This window comes from Psammomys obesus, unplaced genomic scaffold (assembly GCF_907164565.1).
Source record: "Psammomys obesus unplaced genomic scaffold, mPsaObe1.curated_primary_1811, whole genome shotgun sequence".
Taxonomy (NCBI): domain Eukaryota; kingdom Metazoa; phylum Chordata; class Mammalia; order Rodentia; family Muridae; genus Psammomys; species Psammomys obesus.
In genome coordinates, this window is record NW_026596089.1 from 958854 (window position 1) to 985506 (window position 26653).

The following is a 26653-nucleotide window of genomic DNA, read 5'->3' on the forward strand; positions in this document are numbered from 1 at the left end:
CTCATTTTTATTCGTAGTTGAATAATAATTCCATTGTGCTAATTTACCACATTTTAATTATCCATTCATCAGTTGATGGATATCTGGTCTGTTTTCCAGTTTCTTACTATTATGAATTGAGCAAAAAGTGCATAGGTGAGCAAGTATTGTGTAGTAAGACATAGAGTCCTTTGGTTATATGCCTAAGTTCAGTATTGAGGGGGCTTGATTCTCAGCTTTTGAGCAATCTCCATGCAGATTGTCTTCGTGGCTTTACTAATTTGCACTCCCATCAGCAGTGGATGAGAGTTCCCTTTTCCCTACATCCTCCCGAGCATCTGCTGTCCTTTGTATAATTATCTTGGCCATTCTGACAGTGGTAACATAAAATCTCAAAGTAGTTTTGATTTGTATTTCCTTGATGGCTAAAAATGCTGGACACTTTTAAGTGCTTCTCAGCCATTTTGTTTCATCTTTTGAGAAGTATTTAATTCTTATGTCCCATTTTTAAAAATTATTCTATTTTTTATTTTTCATTTTTTTATTAATTACAGTTTATTCACTTTGTATCCCAGTCTCTCCCAGTCCCACCCTCCCATTTCAGTTAATGATGTAGGTTATTTTAAAAGTCTATTTTCCAACATTTAAGTATCTAATCACCTATTATAATATATATATATATATGTATATATATATATATATCAGTGTGAAATTTCATTTTTAATTTTTGTTTATTAATCTTTGAACAGTAGTAGTAGATAGTCATTAATAGCCTGCACATAACAGATATTGAGTAAATGACAAGTATCAAAAAACAGTCCATTTTGGACAATACAAATGTGACCTATTTTGCCAAAAATGTCCTTATGATTCACTTAAACTTTGTTTTAAAGGAACATTATGTATAATGAATGTGTGGTCCTTGTGGATACTGTCCTAGGGAAATGATATTCATTACCAGTCATAAACTTTTTAAGAAAATAAAACATTTTAAAACTGTAACAATGATTTCAAGAAATAGCCTGCTTATCAGCTGCATTAGGTGAAATTGTGTGTGTGTGTGTGTTGCTTCTGTCATGTGAGTGGAGGGAAGTAAGAACACTTAGGTATTATATTTTAAAATACCTGCTTCAACATTGTACGTATATTGTATACAGATGTTGAAGAAAATGAAGATGTTGGTGCAACCTCTCTGCCCACTCAGCCCCCTCAGCCATCGTCATCTTCAACATATGACCCAAGCAGCTTGGCACCAGGGAGCTACGGTGGGGTACAGATTCCTCCAGGTGCACACGCTCCAGCTAACACCCCTGCAGAAGTGCCGCACAGCACAGGTAAGAATGCAGTACGCTGTCCCCATTTCCATGAAAACCACAGAGTCGTGAGGCTGGACATAGCTTATCGGGTAAGAGCAAACAGCACAGCATGAGGACGTGAGCTGTGATCCCTGCAGCCACGCAGAGAGCTGGCCATGGCCATACACACGGCTGTAAGCATGTGTCAAGGCTGTGGAGATGAGGATTCTAGGGCCTCCTGCCTGGTAGCTTAGCTCCAAGTGTTCTGAGAAGGAAGGCAGAGAGGAATAGAGCCTACTCATAAATTCCACATACACATACATCACACTGAAGTGGCACACTCATATACACACACAGTGCACATGCATTTCACACAAACACATAACATCAGCATAGTCAGGCATACACACATAAAATGCTTTTAGAAAGGAGCCGTACCCCTTACCATCACAGACTTTATTTTCTGTTTTTATTGCTAATATGTTAACTTTATTATTGATGAAATAGATTGTTGTATCACCAGTCCTTCCTCTGTCATTGTTTAATGTAATTCACCTTGCTTGTAAGGCTTTAAGATATGGCGTGTGTGTCACAACCTATCTAGTGCTGCCAATGTGAATTTGTTTTGTACATATATTTCATAAAATACCATTTTTAAATGTTTATACCCTTTGGAAACATTCATCGGTTTTAACATAGACTGCTTAAGCAAAACCATCTAACACTGGAGGTGAATTCTGATCAGAATGTACCTGAAAGTAAGCCCTGGCATTCTTAGAGAAAAAGCATGCATTTCAGTCCTATCAGAGTATCTTGTTTTCCAGTAAACCGTAAATTTGCCGTAACTTAATTGCAGTTTACTTAACTCACCTATGTTTTTCTTCTTTCAAAGGTGAAATTAGTATCAGACCTATTTTTAATTATAAATTAAATATTTAATTATAAATATAAATTTGACAACTACTTTGCCATAACAAAAATAAGCATTCTACACATTCACTTCCTTTCCTGTTCTTTTTTTCCTCTGCTGAACTTCTCTGTGCCAAAGAGACAGGGCTTTCCAAATGGCAAGTTAATGAGCATTCAAAATCATTTTGTGATTCAAGACAAATATCTTATGGCAGTGTGGAATGTATGAAAAGATTACCTGAAAGATCTGAAGGCAGCTATAGTACAGTCATTCATCCCAGATCGATACAGACTTTCTGTGTTTGAAACAACAAACCATGCTTTTACAAGGAGTACTGTTTAGTTGACCTATATGTAATTGCCATTTTTGTACAGTGAAAACATTAAAATCTTGAGAGCTTCATGTGGTCACACTAGTACTCAGCATTTGTTGTTGGGAATATATTCATGACAACAAAAAATGTTGAAAGGTGGAATGAATCTAGGAAGTATTCTAGAATGCACAGTGCACTTTGATCCAGTTAAGTGAAACAGGTGGTACTTGTTCTGTCTCTCCCTCCATGTACATATGTTTGTACGTGTAGCATATTATTTACCCTAATTATCTCTTCCCCACCCTCCTCTTTCATCTGAGAAGCCAATAAAAGTAAAAACCTCCAGCAAACATACTCAGTAAAGAATCAGAATTTGAACTCAAGACTCTGGCTTCATTTAGTTAGTTAGGTAGTTGCCACTTCCTCTCCATGTCCCTTGTTTGTGATCCTTGGGAACCAGGATCTAAAAATCTTTTCAAGTCTAAACTTGCTTTCTTGGTGGCATGCCTCTATTTAGTTACTGATCTTCGATTCGGGATCTCCTCTTAATTCCATTTTTTCCTGGTACATTTACTCAGTAGCTGTCAAATAAAAGAAAGCAATAACATTTTTAGGTTATAAACATAACAGATGTTTCCCCTCTTGATCATTTTAAGAGTAATTTACCTTCTCTCATGTAATGGTTCCAGGATGCACTTTTATCAAAGGGAAATCCCTCAGATACTGAAAAGAATAGCATGTACTCATTTACAAGCTTTAGTTCTTCCACAGAAAAAGCATTGGGTGCGAAAAGGACAGAAATAGTGGTTGTTTAGCAGTGTTTACCCCTGGGCCTAAGCCACTGAGGCGGTAGCACATGGAGATGCTAATAATGTTCACTTTGTCTCTCAAAATAGGTGTTTCTTATAGTCTGTATCACAGAAGGCCCTAGCAAAAAAATTCAACTAGAAAAACATTGTTTTGGGTTCTTTGTTTGTTTGTTTGTTATTCAGACAGGGTCTCACTATGTAGCCCTGGCTGGCCTGGGAACTCTCTGGTAGAGATTATCAGGCCTCTAACTTACTTTATCCTCCTGCCTCTGTCTCAGGAGTACTAGGTTTAATGATGTGTGCCACCACACCCAGTCACGGCTAGCCTTTTTACCTCTCACCTTATACACTGCAAACCTGAGCTGTGTGAGGAATTGTGGAGGGTAAAGGTATGCTCCTGGGTTCTATGGGGTTCATTTGCCTGTTGACATCCTGGCCTGTGTTTTTCTCTCAGTGCCATTTCCTCTGGTTACATGGAGGATCTATTACATCTGCTCTCCTAGTTTGTTGCCTTTGTTGGTGCTGTTCTTAGGTTAGGGTAGCTGTGTCTTCCTCCCTTTGCTGGGCTTCTAAATACCACTACATTCCATAGCTCTGTTTAAATTTGGGAGTTGTTCTTCCTTAGCTTCCTAACAAACTCTCATTTCTTCCTTCTCAAGAGTTTCTGTTCCATTTAGTCTATAGAGCAAGTTAGTACTTAACTAACAATGTTACAGTGTTCTTGAACGTGTATGGATGCTTTAATATGACTCCAAAGTTACTTTATGACATGACATTTTATTGCATTTTATTTGAATAACAGAAAAGAATTAATGTCTAGGCTCACTGCTTTCCTTCCAGAATGGATTTTGAAAGGATCGCCTCATTCCAGCATATTATAGACAGATTGCCCAGAGGAAACTATCCAAATCCAGACGGAGAAAAAACTAACAGATGAGAGCATGCAGGGATAAATAGTAACCTAAAAACATTACCAATTTACCAGGAATTTCTGAGCTTACGTCAATCCAGTATTCTAGGCTCCTGGTGGAGGCAAAAGGGTAGACCTGCCTCTGCCTCAAGACAAACAGGAAGAAACATGGTCAGACTATCCTGCCTCAGGCATGTGCAGCTGAGTGACTGACCTAAAACTCAGTAGGATTTGCATTGCCTTTTAAAGCATTATTCACATGAAATATTGCTGAGTAGTTAAGCAGTCTCTATGAATCCTACTGTATTTTCAATACAACTTATTTACAAGAGTTGTATACTTAATTATTTGAAAGTTAGCATAAAATGCTGGCCAAAAACTGTATCCTTCCATGAAGGCGTGTGTTGAACGATTTGATTTGTGGAAGAGTATGAGTTCAGTTGCTTGAGAAGAGTGGTGTTACCTGCTTGGAGAATATATTCAGCCATTTGCATGCACTTGAGATAGACCTGCTGTAAAGCCCTCCTAGGCCTGACAAACAGTCCTTCTCAGATCTCCTTATTTTCTAACATTCTTTTTGGATACATTTTACCTTGGTTTTGTTTTGTTTGTTTGTTTGTTTGTTTGTTTGTTTGTTTTGAGACACTGTAGACCTGGCTGGCGTGGAACTCAAAGATATCTAATGGGATCTAGAAAAGATCATCCTGAGTAAGTTATCCCAGAAACAGAAAGACACACATAGTATATACTCACTTTTAAGTGGATACTAGACATATAATACCAGATAAACATATTAAAATCTGTACATTTAAAGAAGCTAAGCAAGATGGAAGACTCTGGGTAAGATGATCAATCCTTACTCAGACAGACGGACAGGAAACAGGACAGGAGCCTACCACAGAGGACCTCTGAAAGACTCTACCCAGTAGTGTATCAAAGCAGATGCTGAGACTTGTAGCCAAACTTTGGGCAGAGTGCAGGGAATCTTATGAACGAAGGGGGACATAGTAAGACCTGGAGGGGACTTACTATGTCCCCTCCACAAGGAGAGCAACAGAACCAAAAACTCTGGGCACAAGGGTGTTTTCTGAGACTGATACTCCAACCAAGGACCAGTCATGGAGAAAACCTAGAACCCCTGCCTGCTCGGATGTAGCCCATGGTAGCTCAGTCTCCAAGTGGGTTTCCCTAGTAAGGGGAACAGGGACTATCTCTGACAAGAACTCAGTGGCTGGCTCTTTGATCACCTCCCCCTAAGGGGGGAGCAGCCTTGCCAGGCCATAGAGAAAGACAATGCAGCCAGTCCTGATGAGACCTGATAACCGAGGGTAATATGGAAGGGAAGGTCCTCCTCCCCTTGGAAGGGGTATGGGAGGAGATGAGAACTTGGAGAGGGGCATGGGAGGAGATGAGGGAGGAAGGGAGGGTTGGATTAGGAGGGCATGAGGGAGGGGGCAACAACTGGGATACAAAGTGAATAAACTGTAATTAGTATAAAAATTTAAAAAAAAAGGTATCTGCCTGCTTCTGTTCCAAGTCCTGGTATTAAAGTCATGCACCACCATGCCCAGCTTTCTAACATTCTTTCTAATGTTAGCTTTATAAGTGCCTTTAACTTTGTGTGAGAAAAAGTATGTCAAATGATAATAGCTTAATATACTTTGTTAGTACTCATCAAAGCTAAGCAAAGGTCACTGAAATGTTCAGCATAAATTTTGTATGTCTCTTAGCTGTGCAGTAATAGGTACGTCCACTATAGTACTGTGTGTAAAGGAAAGAGTGGGAAAACATGTTTCTTAGTATTGGGTTGTTTTATAAATCATGATCCACACATTGAGAAGGAACATTGTAAGGTCATTAAAAAGACAGCAAGGATTGTTATGTGTTAATCTGTAATTACAGCTGCTAAGCCATATGAACAACAGAGCACACAGAGCAGTATACTATGCAGAACTAATGATATTTACAAGATACATGCCATACAGAATTTTGAGTTTTCAGAGATCACTTAGCTTCTGGAATTAATCAGCTTGTCTTCATTTACTTTCCCTGCTTATTGAATCATTATAGTCTTTTGTAAGATTTCAGTGAATTTTGCTAACTTTTTTAGATAAGTAGCGAGCTACACCTGGATCCAGTGCTAGTTACCAATTGATAAGACAGCTTTGACAAATCTTAACAGGAAGGCAAGCTAATCCTTCATTTACTTGTTAAAAAAGAAAAAAACACCTTAAAAACATTAACTGGAAAATTGCAGTATTCAACATGCCACAGTTATGACCTGTATTCTTCTGACTTAAATCACAATTATGTCTTACTTTGCCATGGGGGTACTTAGGAGGTAAGCAATTGAAAGGAGGGAAGGGAGTCAATCTTGCTTTAAAGATACATGGCAAGCTTTAATTACGAAGCATTTGACCACATGATCATATACAAATAAGTAATATGATATGGTCATTGTTACATGTTTATGAACATGTACATGTATAACACCTAACAACAGCTAAAGAAAAAGAGGCAGTGAATTGGAGAGAGCCAGGGGTTACACAGAGAGGGCTGGAGGGAGGAAGAAGAAGGAAGAATGATGTAACTGTATCTTAATTTCAAAGAATTAAAAAAATAATAATTTGAAGCATTAGTCATGTAGTTTAACACTCATATGCATATTTCTATGCATATTTTCTGTTCCAGTTTGTAAAATAAGTTCAAATTAATGAATGCATCAAAATCAATTAAGGTTTCAAGAAAATGGTGAAATAATTGCCAACCCAAATAATTGCCAACCCTTGACTTCTTTCCTGACATTTAGTTAGGAGATGGAGCACTTTCTGCATGTCTTTGGTTTTGATTCACAGGTGTAACGAGTAATGTCGTCCAGCCTCGTGCACAGACTGTTCCAGCCCTAGACCCAGACTTGTGCACAGCTTCCCAGGGTGAGTCAGCTGGCTTTCTGCAGGCCACACCGTGTCTCTTTATATTTGGGGCAGTGTTTTTAACTGTTCTTTGGGTGTACCATACAAATTTATCTCGTTTATTCAAACAAGTTTTTTTCACTGTCTCTGCTAGATGGTCAAGTGACCCAGGAGTCGATAAGATGGTCACAGAGACCCAAATCTAGAGACACTGAGACACTCCATTTTCTTTTTTTCTCTTCTTTTCTGTTCTTTTCTTTTTGTTTGTTTTGTACTGGATATAATGGCACAGATATGTAGCCTCAGCTACAATAGAAGCTTATGGTTACTTTGCCTCCTTTCCAAATCAGTATGTATTGTCACTGTGCCTTTCTTATCTGTACACACTACATAATTACATTATCCAAAAAGGAAATAGCTGGCCATAATGAAAATCAGCATCACTGTCTGTGGTTAAGTATTTGGTCGACTCATGCTTTAGGTGACTGACATGTTGATGTAATCTTTTTTTAATTTTCTGACTTCTCTCTACTTTTTTGCCTCTAGATGGATTTGAGGTATATCTTAACTTCTCATTCAGAGCTTAAGTCTTCTATGGCTCATGTTAAACCAAAGCATATTGGCATAAACACATACACCAGTGTAACAGAATACATATCAGGAACTGAACTTAGACCTCTGCATCTCCAATTAAGCTATTCTCAACAAAGAAGCAAAAACATGTTGGAGAAAAAATAGCCTCTTGGATAAACAGTGATAGAAAAACTGGATAACTACATACAGAAGGTTAATGTCATCCCCTCCTAACTACTGTATGGAAATCAAATCAAAATTGTTCAAAGACAAGACCTAACACTTTGAAATTAATGGAGGAAAACATAGAGGAAATACTAATAGACCCTGAAGGGCCAGTGATTTTTAGATGTATCTGACTCCTAAAGGACAGGAAATGAAAGCAAAAGTTGTCAAATGGTATTAATCCCAAAGTAAAAACAGTCAACGGTGAAGGGATAGCCCATAGCATGGGAGACTTATTTCATAACTAGTCAACTGATGAAAAACTAATATATGAAATATTTAAGTAAATTAATAACTGTAATAAAAAATAGCTGCATTTAAAAAAATAGCAAGTGATATGAATAAATACTTCAAAGACATTGAAATGGTCAACAGATACATAAAAACAACATCTTTAGCTGTCTGAAATACAAATCAAAACTACAAGGATAGTGTTGTCATTCATTTAAGGTGTTGACTAATAGTGTTTTATTATTTGCCTTATTATTACGGTGGTATTAAACTAACCTGCTATCACAATCAATAAAAGGCACAGACACCTGATAGATTTTAGAATAGCCTTATATCACCCAGAGCATAGCAGATATTACCTCCTTAGCTACTTTATCTCCCATGCCCCCATTCCACACCATCTGCTCTCATAATTTCTATTCAGGCTACCTCTCACCCATCATCCCAAAATGCTTGCTAATGTTCTTCATCTGGCCCAATTTCCTCCATACATGCCAGTGTGGCCATGTGCTTCTCTCCGCACTAATCCATCAGGGCTCCCTGCTTCCTTCTTCTAGTACCTCTCTCTTCCCCCATGATCCTTCTGTCCCCAAAGCCCAAAAACCTTAGCCACACCTACCTTCCTTTGACCTACCCATGTGTGTCAGCATTTTATTATTAACCAATCAGGAATAATGTCTTGGCAAGCTTTACCCTATACATGAAAATATGCTCATCTGGGCAGCAACCAGATCTTGGGGGGCCAGTAATTACCTTTAGAATACAAAGCTTCAGACCAACCCCCAACAGATAGTAATGATATGGAAATAAAGGAACTTTTATAGGATATTAGTTAACACAATCATTGTGGATAATAGTCTAGAAGTAACACTAAAACAAATCTAACATGTGATCCAGCTGCCCCACTTCGAGGTTTCCAGGTGTACTTTCAAAGGAAATAAGTCAGTAAGCTAAAAAGGTAACTGTAAGCTTATTTACCTGTCACTATTCACAGTAGTGCAGATAGAATCTTTCTAGATGGCATCAGCAAATTAGTAAAGAAAATCAGTTGTATGTCTTGGTTAGGTTTCTGTTGCTGTGATAAAACATCATGACAAAATTAAATTGGGGAGCAAAAGGTTCTTTTCATAGCACAATTACAGCCCATCACAAAGGGAAGTCAGAGCAAGGGCCTGGAAGCAGGAACTGAAGCTGAAGCCATGGAGGAGTACTGCTTACTGGATTTTATGGCTTGCTCAGCTTGCCTTCTTAGAGCACCCAGGACTGCTTGGCAGCCCAGGGGTAGTACCACCCACAGGATCTGGGCCCGCCACATCAATCAAGAAAGTGTACGACAGGCTTGCCTACAGGCAAGTCTGGTGGGAACATTTATTCAGTTGAGGTTTTCTCTTCCAAAATGACTCTAACTTGTGTCAAGTGGTCATAAAACTAGCCAGTACAATATGTAAATGTAAGCTGTTTAGCCATGAACATGAGTGAAATGCTGTGATTTGCTGTCAAATGAATGGAACCAGTTGAACTATATAGAACATGAAATTAAAGAAGCTAGGAATGGAAAGACAAACACTATGTTCTCTCATATGTGGAAGCTCAACATTAACGTGACTGGTGATGGTCTGTGCATACTATTTGCTCATGTTCAGATAGCATGTGAACCCATTAGCAGATGCCACTAGCACATGTCAGTCAAAATTTAAGTTAAGTAAAAATAAAGCAGGGATAAAGACTTGAAAAGGGGGTGGGGGGGAATTTACTAAAATATTCACATACCTAAATGTAGAAAGGGAGTCATACTACTTGATGACTTGATGTTTATCCAAAGATGTATAGAAGCTGTCCATACAAAACACGGCATCCCCTTCTTGATACCAAATTTATTCATTTTTGCAACATTGAAAAGCAACCAAGATCTCCATCATTGGTAAAGGGATGAAGTATAGAATACAAAGATGATAACAGCATCATCCCATGATAAGTGCAAATGAACTGTTCAGCCTTTTAAAAGAAGTGAAAAACCAGCCCACTGTTTCCTTGCCACTTGATTCATTAGTCTAAAGCTCTACACGAGTGTATTATCTGACCCCACATTGTCAGGAGCTGGGGCATGTTTTAGTAAAGATAAAGAGCAAAAGTTGCAGTGTTTGAGCAGATAGCCGAAACTAGAGCTTCCTTTGTGGGGAAATTTGTCAATACACCCACTCCCTGATGGTTTCACGTTAAATACAATCCTTGCTTCAGAGCCTGAAAAATAAAAACAACACACACACACACACACACACACACACACACACAAAATGCAAAAGGCTACATACTGAGTGATCCCAACTATGACATGGAAGAGTCAAGAGAGTAGAGGCAGTGAAATATCAGTATTTATCAGCTGTAGTGAGAAAAAACAGGGATGAATAGGGCAGAAGACAAGAATTTCACTGCTGTGAAGAAGTATTCTGTTAGTAACAGAAGGATTTTATAAATTAGTCTAGTCTCATTGAATGCACAAAACCAAAAGGGAACTTCACAGTGGCCTCGGTGATATGGTGTCATTTGTCAGTGAAGGCTTATCAGTTGACTCACTGCTGATGACACTGGAAATGTGTGCCATGGCATTGGGAGAAAATCTTCCTGTCTCTCAATTTTGCTGTGAACTTAGAACCACTCTTAAAAAAATTGTCTAATTTAGAAAACTAATACAAATTTCTATACTGACTCCTTATGCCCTCCCCACCATCTATATTTTCTGTGCCTTTTCTCTGCTCTTCTTTTTCCCCATGGTGTTTAAGGACTACCATGTTTCAGAAGTGTACCATTCACCTACTATGTACATGCATTAATATTAATGTATATTAAATACTGTTTTAATGAGCTTGTGACTGACTCCAGAGAGGAAAATAGAAAGGAAAAAAAAAATTCAAAAGCTAGCGTTTTTCACCTCTAATATTATTATAATATGAATAAAAACTTCTCTCAATGTTTTGAGCCTTAAATGTTACAATATCTGAAAAATATTGAATGTTGTCATGTTATTCAATTACAAAATAATAAAATATTGAAGCTACCTGTATCCATGATTCCTCATGCCATAACTGACATTTCTGGATAGTTGCCTTCTTATAAAGATTCAGAACTGGGTTTTTCTGTTTTCTCTGCCTGTGTCTTGAATGACCCATTCAAATCAGTAATAGAGTATACTCTAATAGATTAGGCAGAGCCCTACGTAAGTTGGAAAAACCCATCTTGGAAATGTTTCTGGTTACGCTCTATAGTGAATAAATGAATAAATAGATAAATGAATGTTGGAAAAGAATGCTTTTCTCAACTGAGTATCAGTGATATCTCTTTACACGTGAAAATGTCTTGCCCCACTCTCCTTACCACAGTACCAGAGACTGGCAGCTAACCAGCTCTCCTCTGCTTGTTCTGATCCTGCTCTGAAAGGAAAAAGCCCTCTCTTACATTAGGGTGGCCTTGGTCAATAGCTATCTTCCCAGGATCACAGAAAGCCTGAGAGAGATGCCAGGTTAGACATCACAACCTGGAACCATGTAGTACTTTCTCCCCTGTACTGCTTAGAAAAATAGCTTTTATTTGGTACAGTAAGACTATCTTTATAATACTGCCTATAAAGGTAGGTACACCAAAATTAAACTATCTCCTTTCTTGTTTTTTCTATCTTCTTGTTGAAATTTTACATAGTAATTTTCAAGAATCATGAGTGGGTGACAACATTTTATTATTACCTCATATTAAAAGTGGAGTTCCTATATTTTATTATGGGTATTTTAATTATATTTCTTAAATGAAGGAAAGCTTGGTGTGTTACAAAAGTAATTATTTGTTATGGCTTGGTGAAGTCCTTTAAATTGTTGGAAAAAAAAAGCCTAACATCTCTATATTTTTAGAAATTACACTTTGAATATGAATCTATATATTGGTTTTTACCATCTAGTTACTATCTTCATATGTCTTATGTATCATTAAGCTTTATGTCTGTAATTTTGGTAGTGCTCTTTCATTTATATTTTATTAATATTGAGATTATTTCATAACATACTAAAATGTTTCTGCTTTAAGATAGTGTTATTATTAGTGGATAAAATAATTTATGAAATTAAAATAGTATCAGCTTTGCTATTAGGCAAAACAAAATTAACATTGACACTATAAAGATGAGGTTGTTCTGGGCATCAGAGCTTCTTTCTAACAGGTGTGGTAAATACAGGGCACTTGCCTTTACATTAAAGTTTACTAAAATGGAAGGAGAACCTGTCAGAGATGAACTGGGCAGTAGTAAGGTGTACTCAGTTTACAAAATGTTCTACTCTAAAAGGGTGTGTATCTCAGCCTCTGATTCGATACCTCAATCAGTAGAGTCTTTGAGAGGCTGTCTCTAGTAGGCTTCTGGCCTGTTCCCTGTCTTCTCCTGCTTCCAATATCTATCACATTTGTCCTTCTCAATGAGGATTGAACGTCTTCCCTAGAGTCTTCCTTGTTGTTTAGCTTCTTTAGGAATATAGATTTTAGATGTTTATCCTATATTATATGACTAATATCCACTTATAATTGAGTATATACCATGTGTATCTTTCTGCTTCTGGGGTACCTCACTCAAGTTCATTGTTCTTAGTTCCCACCATTTGCCTGCAAATTTCATGATTTCCTTATTTTAAATAGCTGAGTAATATTCCATTGTATAAATGTACCACATATTCTGTATTCAGTTGAGTGACATCTAGGTTGTTTCCAGCTTCTAGCTATTACGAATAAAGCTGCTACAAACATTGTTGAGCAAATGTCCTTGTTGTACACTTAAGCATATTTTGGATATATGCCTAGGAGTGATACAGCTGGATCTTGAGGTAGCACTATTCCTAATTTTCTGAGAAAGCACCAGATTGATTTCCAAAGTGGTTGTACAAGTTTACATTCCCACCAGCAGTGGAGGAAGGTTCTTCTTTCTCCACATCCTCTCCAGCATGTGTTGTCACTTGAGTTTTTGATCTTAGCCATTCTGATGGGGGTAAGGTGAAATCTTAGCCAAACTTAGGGCAGAATGCAAGAAATCTTATGAAAGAAAGGGAAGATAGAAAGACCTGGAAGTGACAGGAGCTCCAAAAGGAGCCCGGGGGGACCTGCAGAGCCTGATACCCCAACCAAGGACAATGCATGAAGACGACATAAAACCCTCACTCAGATGTAGCCCATAGACTCAGTCTCCAAGTGGGTTCCCTAATAAAGAGGAAGCCCTAATAAAAGGGCTTTCTCTGGCATGAACTCAAAGACAGGCTTTCTGATCCCCCAGGGAGGTGGAGAGGGTGCAGCCTTGCCAGGCCACAGAGGAAGACAATGCAACCAGTCTTGATGAGAACTGATAGATGAGAGTCAAATAAAAGGGGAGGAAGACCTCACCTATCAGTGGACTAGGGGATGGGCATAGGAGGAAGAGAGGGGGGACGGTGGGATTGGGAGAAGATGAGGGAGGGGGACACAGGTAGGATAGAAATTGAATAAATTTTAATAAATAATAATAATAAAATTTTAAAAGAAATACAACAGGTTCTGAATCCCCCCAAAAATGCATAAATGAAAACAAAAAATAAAAGGGTGCATATATCCAGATGGCCAGAGCCTCAATTTTGAAAAACCATTTAAAAATCTTTTGATATTTTTCAAGCAAAGCATAAACTGAAGTGCGCCTGACAAATTGTGAAAGGAAGTGAAAGTTGGTGTTCTGAGGGTCTATCAGTATAGTGAGTAACAATCTACTGAGCTGCCACCATATGGTAATGAGTTATGCATGCGTGTTTAATATGCAACTGTAGTTTTACCCATTTGTTGGTTTGTGTTACTTTTAAAGCAAGTGAGCAATCCAAGGAAATAAATTACTTTAATCTTTAACTAATACAATGATTATTTGAAGGCTTACTCCATGTAGCATCTTGCATGTTTACTTTATGTAAATTTGTAAGCACATTATCTTAAAATCTTGGATTTAATTAGTATTTAACTGTTCATAACCTACATTTAGAATGTGAAGAATTATTGACAATAAAGGAAGCCTTTTCATACTTAGTGAGCCATTGACCTGGGAACCATGATCTGCCTCATACAAAATAAACAATAAAAATACATAGTGTATCAGCACTTGCTTTGGAATATGGTGATACTGGTTAGGATTTAGTGTCAGCCTACCTACAGTTACTACCTCTTTACTAATGATGTCATATTTTACTATTTCCACTAGTGACAAATAAATAAATACCATTTAAAAGTGATCTATGTGTCAGTACAGCCTTAGAAACAAAGTATGCCAGTTGCTCATTTCTCTGTTCTTCTGCCTTCTAGTCAGTACGTATACCTTACCATCCTCAAATTTTCCCACACTAAAAGTAAAATAAATAAATAGATGGCCATTTGTCTTTTCCAAAGACAAAATACTGTGTCTGTTTTTTATCTTATTGTGGAAATACAAATATACAAAAGGCATTTGTATTTTAGATTAAATGAATAATATATTTTTATCTCAGTTATTTAATTGGACTCTAGCAATTTTAGTAATTGGACTCTAGCAATCTAGTAGAAAGCTTCTGGAAATAAAGTTTGGAAAATGATTTTGTAATGGCTATTTCCATGTTTAGTTGTATGTTTTTTTTCTTTTTTCTTTATTATTATTATTTATTACAATTTATTCACTTTGTGTCCCTGCTGTAGACCCCATCCCTCATCTCCTCCCATTTCCACCCTCCCTCCCTCATCTCCCCCTAGGCCCTTCCCATAATCCACTGTTAGGGGAGGTCCTCCTCCCCTACTATCTGGCACTGACATTTCAGGTCTCATCAGGACTGCCTTTCTCTGTGGCCTAGTTAGGACAACTCACCAAGGGGAGGTGATCAAAGAGTTCTGTGTTTTAATGATAAGAATTTGGGGATAGCATTAAATATATTTTTTTTACATGAACAAGCAAAATATCAAATATTTTAAATCCTGAAAAAGTACCCATGTTCGTAGCAGCTTTATTTGTAATAGCCAGAAGCTGGAAACAACACAGATGGCCCTCGGTTGAGGAATGGATACAGAAATTGTTGTACATTTATACAATGGACTACTACTCAGCAATTAAATGCAAGGAAATCATGAAATTTTCAGGCAAATGGTGGGAACTAGAAAAGATCATCCTGAGTGAGGTATCCCAGAAGCAGAAAGACACACATGGTATATACTCACTTACAAATGGATATTAGCCATATAATACAGGATAAACATACTAAAATCTGTACACCTGAAGAAATGAATCAAGAAGGAGGACTCTGGCTAAGATGCTCAATCCTCATTCAGAAAGGCAAAGAAAAAGGACATCAGAAGAGGGAGAAAACAGGGAACAGGACAGGAGCCTGCCACAGAGGGCCTCTGAAAGACTCTACCCAGCAGTGTATCAAAGCAGATGCTGAGACTCATACCCAAACTTTGGACAGAATGCAGGGAATCTTATGAAAGAAGTGGGAAATAGTAAGACCTGGAGGGGACAGGAGCTCCACAAGAAGAGCAACAGAACCAAAAAAATCTGGGCACGGGGGTGTTTTCTGAAACTGATACTCCAACCAACTACCATTCAGGGATAAAACCTAGAACCCCTGCACAGCTGGAGCCCATGGCAGTTCAGTCTTCAAGTGGGTTTCATAGTAGTGAGAACAGGGACTGTCTCTGACATGAACTGATTGGTCTGCTCTTTGATCACCTCCCCCTGAGGGGAGAGCAGACTTACCAGGCCACAGAGGAAGACAAAGCAGCCACTCCTGATGAGACATGATAGACTAGGATCAGAAGGAAGGGGAGAAAGAACTCCCCTCTCAGTGGACTGGGAGAGGGGAATGGGTGGAGAAGAGGGAGGGATGGTGAAATTGCGAGGGAAATAGAGAGGGAGCTACAGGTGGCATACAAAGTGAATAAACTATAGTTAATAAAAATATAAAGAAAAAAGAAAAAAGATTATTAAAAAAAAGTACTCATGTTCTGCATAGATTATGTTATCTCCACCCCCTTTTAATGGAGGACATATTTATATTCTAGCTCAAGTGAAGTCTGAAGGGTTTAGTCTGTTCATGGTGTTCCATGAAGAGAGCCTCTGCAGTCTAGTGTCAACACCAAGCTGCTTCTCTTCTTTCACACAACCAGGGATTTTCCTTTTCTTTCTCCTCACAGCCAGTTTGCTAAAATACAGACTTCTGTTTTATTATTTATTGATGGAAAACTGTGTACATATGAGTTATTTTTATTAGAATGTATCTGGTTTACATTAGAAAAACAAAGATTGGTCTTTTTACATAAGCATGAATATGCTGTTTCATCTTCAGTTGAAATGGGTAGCTAAGTAACAGCACAGCGTGATGTAATCAGTGTTATGTCTGAATGTGCTTCTTTTAGGGGATGTTCGCCTGACTCCAGAGGACTTCGCTAGAGCTCAGAAATACTGCAAATATGCTGGCAGTGCACTACAGTATGAAGACGTGGGCACTGCTGTGCAGAACCTACAGAAGGCCCTCAGGCTGCTCACAACAGGCAGGGAGTGAAGCCTCTGGTTGTAGAACCCATGTGTTTTCTGCATATAGAACTAACAATCCATTTCACTTTTGTCAGCCTTTCAGGAGCATGGTTTTACAGAAGACCTCAGTTCCACTGAGGAAGACAATGACTCCTCTGTGTTTCAGAGGTGTTCATCAGCTGCTTCAACCAGGTGTCATTGTCCATTCAGTGGATCCAGTTATCTCTTGAGTGTGTAGAGCTGATGTTTAGCATCGAACCCTGCTTCAAGAAATGAAAATGTCCTCATAGGAAATCATGTTGGGTATAAGCTTTCGTAATTTATACACACTAAAGAAAGTTTTTGAAAAATCCATAATATTTGGACAAACCATATTATGTTGTTATAATATTCTAAATTAAACTTTTAATAAAGATTACCAGGATATTCTGGATTGGAGATTCTGGCTTTTTTTTTTTTTTCTTAGTGTTTGCAAGTTAAATGTGAACATCTAAATGTGGTAAGTGATAAGAGAGATTAAATGTAATTTATACTCATCTTTAGATATAGCTGTAAAAATAATGGTCATGGAAGGATATACAGGGTGGAAAGGTGGAATCACCTTACACTGGAAAATAACACTGGCTTGCAGTGACTTCCTTTACCTACTGACGCAGTGGGTTGATGTTCTTCAGTTGCAGTTGGTTTATGTATTACAAAATGAAGAAAAGAATTCTATCCAAATGCTTGCATGCTTTGAGCTGGAGTTGTAGAGTGTAGATGGAATGATAAGGAAATCCATTGGACTTTGGGTTCCTGGTTAAGTTAATAAGTTTTGTAGGGCTTAAGCACTGCCTGCATGTATATTTTATGGACATTAATACAAGGATTCTTTAATTTGTTCAGTGTACTGCAGAGCCAACCATGTTTTGATTTGCATGGTTGGAATATCTTTTTATTAAATGTTTTTATTTAAAAGGTGAATTTGACAAATTCACCTAAAATTTGTCTGGGTCGTTTCTTTTTTGCCATTTAGATTGGAATTCTTTAGAGTAGAGAACATAGACTCTACTTATAACAAGAATGGCAGACTATGGCCCATGATATCTATTTAACACAGGGAACAACAGGCCATGGCTTAAAGAGTTTACTATCATATAGGGTCTTATATGAAAGATACCTTACCCATTCATTTATGTTTTTTCTGGGTGGTTTTCACAATTGGAGAGTTTCTTGGTTTGTCTGAATGTTTACTATTTAGCCCTTCAAGAAAAGAAAATGTGAAAATCTGTTCTAACCTACTTGGAGAGAAAAAGTCACTGACTCATTTGTGTCAGTTTCTCTTCACCTCAGTATATTACTGTGTACAGTTTGATAGAACAGAAACACATAGTGATTGAACTGTCAACATCTTCACAAAGAATGTACGGAATACATCTCCTGGAAAGTGCTCTCATGAAATGAACATCACTCTGGCTCAGCATTTGCATCTAAAAATCCAGTACTCTGGTATGGTTCTGTAGAACATCAGAAATAAAACGTGACAAAGATGGTTAATCTCAACAGGCATAAGTAGAGTGTAGCAAATTTTAATGCAAACCTAGACACTGTTGCACAGTAGAAGCAAAACTGTTACTTCCTGTGGTACACTCAGTTGGCAGAGCACATGGAGGTAAAGAGACAGCCCTGAAGTGTACTGGTCCAACCCAGAGCTCCTCTCTGTAAGGTTTTCTTGTATATTTGTGTGAAATGCCGTTTGCTTTAGCTTAGCACACGGTAGCGTTCCATACATGTTCATTACTCATCTAGATGCTTTAAAATGGCGTAACATAATAATTTATTTTCCAAATATCCGGAAATGTTTTCTTGAGTGAGGGAACTGAGCTATATTTAATTTCTGTATATCTATTTCTTTGTATAAGTTAGAGCATGTTTTCTGATGTTACGAGATAAGAATTTTTCACTTATGTAACAAGTATTTAACAATATGCTGCTTTATACCTGGTATTTTTTCTATCAGGAGCAAATGGCAAAAAATAAAGTCTATCTCAGTTTACATTCTAATGAGGAGGAAATGGCCATCCTTAATAAAAGTTACCACATGTTATGTTTGATCAGTGTTTCTCAAGGATGCTTGCCAAAGGATAGTCCTCAGGTGCTTCCTCAGCTGTCACAGTCAGAAACTTCAGCAGTGGGCCTCAGCCTTCTGTGCTTTGACAAATATTTTGTCTAGTGACACTAAAGTTTGAGTGGGTTAGCCCTGTCCAGATCAAAAAGAATGGAAGACAAAAGTGGGATTGACAAAGCAGTACTTCCCAAAGGTGCACACCTGGTCCAGAAGACATCAGTTCAGTTACACCTGAGCACTCATGAGAATGTTCACAAACTACATTCAGGAAATTTCCATGTTGAAGAGTAAGTGTTGCAGAGAAACTAAATCAAGGGCCAGGAGACCGGATATGTGACCATTCAGATTGGCCTCACAGAGGAAAGAGCAGAAGAGGTAGCACACAGCTATAGTGCTGTGCAATTGGTGAAAGGGAAGAAATAATGTCACAGTGTATGTGGGAGGAAGTCTGATTAGCCAGAAGAAGGCCTTTGGAGAATACAGAGTTACCGTGAGGGACTTGGCTTCAAATAAGATGAATAGCAGTAGGCCGGTGCTGAGAAGAAGCTTGGCCTGCTGTGATGATAGCGGTTTTTAAGGGGCTCCTATAGCTGTGGGTATGAAGAGAGGCTGGGGAGGGGAGAGCTGGGAGTTAGGAGGCCATTTAAGAGTGTTACAGATTAGAGAGTGAGAGGTTGGCTCGAGCCACCAGCAGCCACAGAGAGTATACAGTCCCAATGTATTAAACCCAAGGAGTCCTGTAAACTGGGTATGAGGAAGAATATAGAAGTGAGGACTGACCCAAGTTAACTTGAAATGTGATCTCAGCTGGGAGCATTGCAGAATTTATTCTAGTTGAAGCGCAGTGTTCCTGAGTTCTTATGACCATCCCAAATAAAACTGATAACAGTGTTTTACCAGTGTATCAGAAAGGGGTGAAAAAATAAGATAAAGTTCTGTCAACAGTGCTTGTCGTGAATATCTTACTAAGCCAGTGCTCAACTGAAGCCAGAGCCAAGAATAGTTCCCATGTCCTGCCTGACCAAATAGGCGTGCTGGCCTCAAGACTGCACCTAGAAACATCTCTTCACTGACATTCTGGAAATTTAATATCTTGAGGTGCTACCCTGTGTATGATGTGAACTTCCGAAAATGTGAGGCTTCCCTGTGCTCATTACAGAAGGCAGCAGATTGTGGGAAAGACTTCCGGTTTTGAAAGAAAAGACAAGAGCTGAAGAGTTTTGATTATGTGCATGGCTTCCTCTCTTCACCCAGCCCCACCCTTGTTTTAGCTACTCGTTTTGTTCAGCAAAGCAGTTAAGTCAAAAGTTTCTGTTTGGGGGCCTAAACAAGTCTTCATCCATAGGAAAGTTTGTTTTTGAAAAAGGTCACAGAATTCTATGTTGGTTTTTTTTTTAATAGAGAAGTATGTGGTGAGTATGTACTACATGCCAGACACTGCTCCTGAGCGACTGTACATACATGAACTCACTTCATCTTTCCACCTGCCTGTCCTGAAACATGGGTCCTCCCATCTCCTTACAAAGCTGCACACTCAAGTCACTTTCAAACTATTTCAGACAAGAAGTACTCATATAGGCAAACCACCAGAACAATGTTATGAGTGACTTCCACACTATGGGGATCTGCAGACAGTGTCTGTTGGCAGTGGATGGGGTGGTGTACAGCAGCTAGGATTTTCTGCTGGCTGAGCCATCTACTGCACTGGACAGATGTTGGAAGTTAAAAGAAAAGATCAAGAATGAACTTGAAAGTTCATATTTAGTGTACATTCTAGATTATAGTCTGAAATCAATGACTCCAGCAAATAGAAACCACGGATTGAATATCTAGTCCAGTAGGCTAGTTTGTTGACTTGAAGATACACCACATCACAAGGGAACCCTGAGTCTCAATTTGCCAGTTTTAACTGATGCAAAATAGCATCACTGCTTTTTCATTAGCCTTCAACTATGGATCAGACTGGGATGTGGGTGTTAATTTAAAACTAACGAAAACTTTTGTTATTAGTTATTTCTTCTATTAAATCTTCATCTGAAAGACCAAGGCTCTATTTAAATCCTGAGTTTGGAATGGAAAAAAAAAAATGAATGTGTGGTGTTAGCCCATGTCTCTCATTATATGGAAAGCTGGTTTCATAGTTGAGTGATCTTGATAAAAAATATGAAATGTTTTAGTCACTTGTTAAAAAATAAAGTATTCTGAGATGTGCCATCAAAATTTAACATGGTGACACTGTTTTGGATGTCAGGTACAGGGCATAGTGGTAACTACAATGGACGTTAGGTGCAAGACATAGTGAATAGTACATTAGAGATTGGGAACAGACGTGGTAATGCTGCATTCGAAGTTGGGGATGGGGCATTGGAGGTGAGGTATCAGCATCATAGTTCTGCCTGAGGAAGTCAGGAAAGATTTCACAACACGGATTGAATCTGAAGACTTCCCAGAGAAACAAGGAGTAAACAAAGAGGATTTGAATAGAGGAGAAAATTGGAAAATCTAGGGTCATTGATTATTTGGTGTTACTATGCAGAGACCAGGAGCTATACGTGCTACAGGGGCAACAAAGCATTTGGAATTCACTTGTATCCCTTCAAAATTAATACTGGGTGGCCTGTCAGTTTGACTACTTGAATGTGGAGCTTTTAGAAGGATAATTAAGGTGCAACAAGATTGATAAGACCCCAGTCCTATGTAGTTGGTATCTTCATTAGGGAATGGACATCTGAGCCCACTCTGCACAAGGACAGAGAAAACAGTGTGGTTCTTAGCCATACGTCTTGCCTGCATGATCAGTAACCAGTGGATTTTCCTTCATCTACAACCTTGTGACTGGTATAGGCATAAAGAACATTCACCACCCCTTAAAAAAAAAAAAAAAGGCTTTGTCTGTTATACTGTGTATGTATTATTTTCTAAAAGCAGCAAGGATCCTTTAGCAGTAACTTAGGAAAATTACTACAATTTAACTGCACCTAAGTTGGACATTATTTTATGTTTACCCCTCCATCACATGCTGAGCTTCTTGATTTTAAGGGCTATTTACACATGTGATCGTTAGTAATTCACATGTAGCCTGATGCATATTGGAGTGTCTCAACCATAAATGAGTGAAAGAACTATACAGAAATTTAAGCCCATTGGAGTTACCAAAGAAAACTGTGCGGGGGAAAAAAAAAAAAACAAGAAAATCTATTCAGATCACAATGAAAATGAATATAGTTCTGATACCTGAAGAAATTAATAATATTTTTGTGATGAATGGGCAAATAATTTAAAAATACCATGGAGCTTTGAAGATAGGAGAAATCAGAAGTCAACTGATTATTTTTCCCCTAAGTATATAGTAAAATACCCACAACTTACCTCAAAGCCAAGTAATTGAAGACAAAATGTGAGGATTATAAAGCCATGGGGGAAAGTAATGTAATACAATGGGCTAGTATCAGTAAATGTATTCTGTAATGGAAGTTTTGGTTTCTTTAAAAACTCAATTAGGTTTTGTTTTAATCACAAGTGTGGGATTTTAGTTTGGGCTTTAGTCTGTCCACAGCTGATAATTGCCTCCTGTGGGTGTGGTCTTCGCCAGCTGGTAAGGGCCTGCCTCCTACAGCATGGAGAGGGCTGTGGTCTAGGGATCTGGGGAATATAAACATGAGAGCCCATAAAAAGAAGGGGTGGTAGTTTGGAGAGACCAGAAGTGGAGAGAATAGCGGCTTGGAGGAGACTAATGGAGAGAAACGTTCCAATGCAACAGCTTAGAGGAGAATGCTTGCTGCATTTGCTGTTGACATAGGTTGGTATAGCTCAAAAAAAAATTTTTTTTTCTACCCAAAACAGCCAGATGTAAAAAGGAACTGCTGCTGTGCCCCATCTCCCCACTGGCCTCTCTCTTACAAAGGGCTAAAGGGTTGATGGTAGAGGAATTAAGGAACCCCCAAATAAAAGAGTTTTAAAAACTTTAAAAACAGTGTTCTCTTTCTCATTGCTTCAGTCTGTTCTGTACAACTAAAGAAAATTTGCTCTTCTGGCCCTCCTATGCTCACACATATAAATGATCCTGTAGTTAGATTGCTAGATTTGCTGGAAGATCTGAAATTCAATTCCAAATACTTGGACTTCAGCAGACGAAACTCAGATGAAACTATGGCCCATAAACCACCTCTCAGTGTAACCAGAAACATAGCATATTTTCAAAACCTAAATCCTGGCATAAGTCCTAGTGAGTAAGTAAATAGTCTTGAACATCGTGTGATATGCCAAGAATTCAGTCAATAAATGCCTTTGAGGAAAATTGAAACCATAGACCATAACAGACAAAAATTTGCTCTTTGGAAGACAGGGAGGTTTCTCTGCCAGGGCACAAACTGCTAGAAAGTAGGCCTCATGAAGGCTTTAGAGCAAAATTATTACCAGGAGATAGAGTTATATCATAGTGATTATATGGTTAATTAAATTAACCAAAGGTTCTACCTAGCAGTGTATCAAAGCAGATATTAAGACTCATAACCAAACCTTCAGCAGAGTGCAGGGAATCATATGAAAGAAGGGGGAGTTAGTAAGACCTGGAGAGGACAGGAACTCCACAAGGACCAAATATATCAGAGCACAGGGGTCTTTCATGATACTGTGTTTCTCCAACCAAGGACCATGTATGGATATAACGTAGAACCCCTGCTCGGATATAGCCCATGGTAGCTCAGTATCCAAGTGGGTTCTCTAGTAAGGGGAACAGGGACTATTTCTGACATGAATTCAATGGTGAGCTCTTTGACCCCCACCCCCCAAGGGAAGAGCAGCCTTGCTAGGCCACAGAAGAGGACATTGCATCCAGTCCTGAAGAGACCTGATAAGCTAGGGTCAGATGGAAGGGGAGGAGGTCTTGGAAAGGGGCAGGGAGGGGGAGAGGGATTAGGAAGGAAAGAAGGAGGGGGCTACAGCTGGGATACAAAGTAAATAACCTGTGATTAATATAAAAAATAAAAATAAAAATTAAAAAAATAAATTAACCAGAGGGACACAATCTCCTTGTACTTTCCAAGAGTTTCAAAATACATAAAACAAATTATTCAGGTTGAACATTCTTGTCAGAATATCCAAACCCAAAAGTTTAGGTAAGGTTACCTACTTAACCCACAATAAGGTTTAGATTTTGGAGCATTTTAGATTAAACGTTTTCAGCCAGTGAAGTCATAGAATTCTGAAGCCTCCAAACTTCAAGTTCATCTCGTCCTGAGTATTTTAGGAAAGAAATTTTAGAAAAGAAATTTTAGAAAAGAAATGCTCAGCCTGTGTTCCAAGGAGAGGTAGGTTTTTCAAAACCACCTCAATAAATATAGAACAATACAAAATATCCCCATAAGTAGTACCTATACTCAGGAACTGATTTTGCAGTGGGTTTCTTCACTTCTTTGCATGTGACTTTTGTGTCTGATGGTATGGCATGAGGTTTTTTCTTCATTGTAGATTTTATTTGTGCATATATAAAGATTATAAATAGCCATGTACTTAAAAGGAAACATAATGTGCAGTTATTTACAAATGTGTGTATATATTTGTTGATCTTAAATACTTCTCAATCTTCAGTTCTCTGGAAATAATTTTATAAATATTCCCTGATACTAAGTATATCTAAACAACTGTATAGCAGCTTTTAAAGAGAAATTAACTGGGGGAATCCAAGATGGTAGAGACCAGCGCACACTGTTTCTGAGAGGCAGAGGATTTGAAACTCCAAAATTGGTGAATGGATGGGCAACTGAAGCCAGAAAATCGACATTGTGGCTTCATGAAAGAGGGGACATCACAGGAGCAGAGAACATTTAGATTCAGGTCAGCTTCAGACTTCTCTGAGAACGGAGGGGCACTTCCCTTTTTTGGGCTGTCCTCCTCCTCAGGGGAGCTGACCCACAGTGCCAGTGACAATGAGCACAGATCTCACTGCCTGGAGACCCACACAGCAGAGGCGGGGCTTCTAGCTCCTCAGCCATGGCTGCCAGCTGTACCCACCTGCCGAGTCCCAGATCCATGGTACAATCCTTCCCGGGTCCCCTGTCTGCTAGTGGCCTAACTGACTTCACAGGGCCTCCCAGCCAATGACTGCACCGGCCACCCAATCCCTCAGTGGTGGACAGCAGGCTGTACAGCCACCAAAGTCCAGCACACCTGCAAAACGACCAAGGTACACCAAGCACCGGGTCACCTAGGTCTGTGGACCACTCTTCTGGCTCCCCAGGACTTCCCAGCAGGCACCTGGACACTCCAGTTCTGCAGCCACAGCTGGACTCCCTAGTCCAGCAGCTGCAGCACCACTAAGCTGACTGAGCTCATCCTGCCACATTTTATTCAGCCTGTATAAACCAGCCAGTAGAGAACAAGAGGATCCCCTGTGCTTTATGATTTGACCTGCTCGAGAGTGAATGAGCCCTCAAATGCCTACAGAGCCCCAGATCCAGGGTGCTTCTAAACTAGCAGCCAAACATCAGATTCCTCCAACCCACACATCCACTGTGGGAAACAGAGGTTTTCTTAGGACACTGAAGTCCCTGCTCTGTGGATCTAGTAGTGTTTAAGCAAATAACTCCTGCAGCTCAATTAGAGACGAATACCAGTAGCCTGTAGGCCACTGACATACTCAGAATTTATGCCTGCCATCATCACCAGCGCTTGCAATACCTTTAGCACTTGTGACCCTTTCGGTGCCTACAAGGAGCCCCTCCCTCACACTGAAATTATTTATATTCTCTAGCACCCTGTCCCTCAGGACACACTTCCATCACACACACTTGTGCACATTTGTCCTTCTGTGCCCTCAGACTTTCCTCCCACAGGTACAGCTGAAACACCAACGCACATCCTGAAACCACTGGACCTCTCATCTTCATGAAGAGTTTTCCAGACACCAGAGAAAGACAGTACCAATCTGAACTGCAGAATCCAGGAACAAACAGTGAAGGTTATAGATAAGCAAATGGCCAGAGATTAGTGAAAGAACACATCCAACAAAAATCAGGAAACCATGGCTTCACCAGCAAACCCCAAAATCAGTGGATACTCCAGTTCATCGGAAACACAGGAAAATAACTTTAAAGATATGCTTATCTAGTTATTAAAGGCACATAAAGAGGAAACAAACAAATCTCTCAAAGAAATTGCCACACAGATGGAAGCAAATATAGAGGAAATGAACAAAGCTCTCAAAGAAACACAGGCAAATATAGCCAAACAAATAGAGACACAAGTAGAGGCATAATTAGTGGCATATACAGAAGAAATGAACAAAAACATAGAGACCATCCACATTCAAACAGATGAAGGAAATGGTGCAAGGCATAAAAATAGAACTAGAGTCAATAAAGAAAACACAAACAGAGAAAACCCTGGAGCTGGAGAACTTAGAGAAAAGATCAGGAACCACAAAGGTAAGCATCACCAACAGAATACAAGACATGGAAGAGAGAATCTCTGGTGCTGAAGATATACTTGCAGAAATTGATATTTCTCTCAAATAAAAAGTAAAATCGGAAAAATCCCAAACACAAAACATCTAAGAAATCAAAGATGCATGAAAAGGCAAAATCTAAGAATAATAGGAATTGATGAAAAAGAAGATTCCAGGCTCCAAGGTCCAGAAAATATCCTCAAGAAAATCATAGAAGGAAATTTTCTGAACTTAAAGAAAAAGATGTCCATAAACATAGAAGAGGCCTACAGAACACCAAATAAGCTAAACCAGAAAAGAAATTCCTCATGGCACGTCATAGTCAAAACACTAAATCTATAGAACAAAGAAAAGATATTAAAAGCAGCAAAGGGAAAAGGCCAAGTAACATATAAAGGTAGACCTTTCA

The 26653-nt window shown here is 38.8% G+C and overlaps 1 protein-coding gene across 1 annotated transcript in view; it reads left to right on the plus strand.

The window, feature by feature from the left end:
* Vta1 (vesicle trafficking 1) overlaps nucleotides 1–17131 on the plus strand; it is a 73985-nt gene extending 56854 nt beyond the window's left edge. Inside the window, exons 6-8 of the mRNA XM_055627728.1 lie at nucleotides 1137–1313; nucleotides 7072–7149; nucleotides 16576–17131. Of these exons, the coding sequence (XP_055483703.1) occupies nucleotides 1137–1313; nucleotides 7072–7149; nucleotides 16576–16721 (401 nt within the window). The 3' untranslated portion in view covers nucleotides 16722–17131. The remainder of the gene's footprint in view (nucleotides 1–1136; nucleotides 1314–7071; nucleotides 7150–16575) is intronic.
* The last annotated feature ends 9522 nt before the right edge of the window (nucleotides 17132–26653 follow it).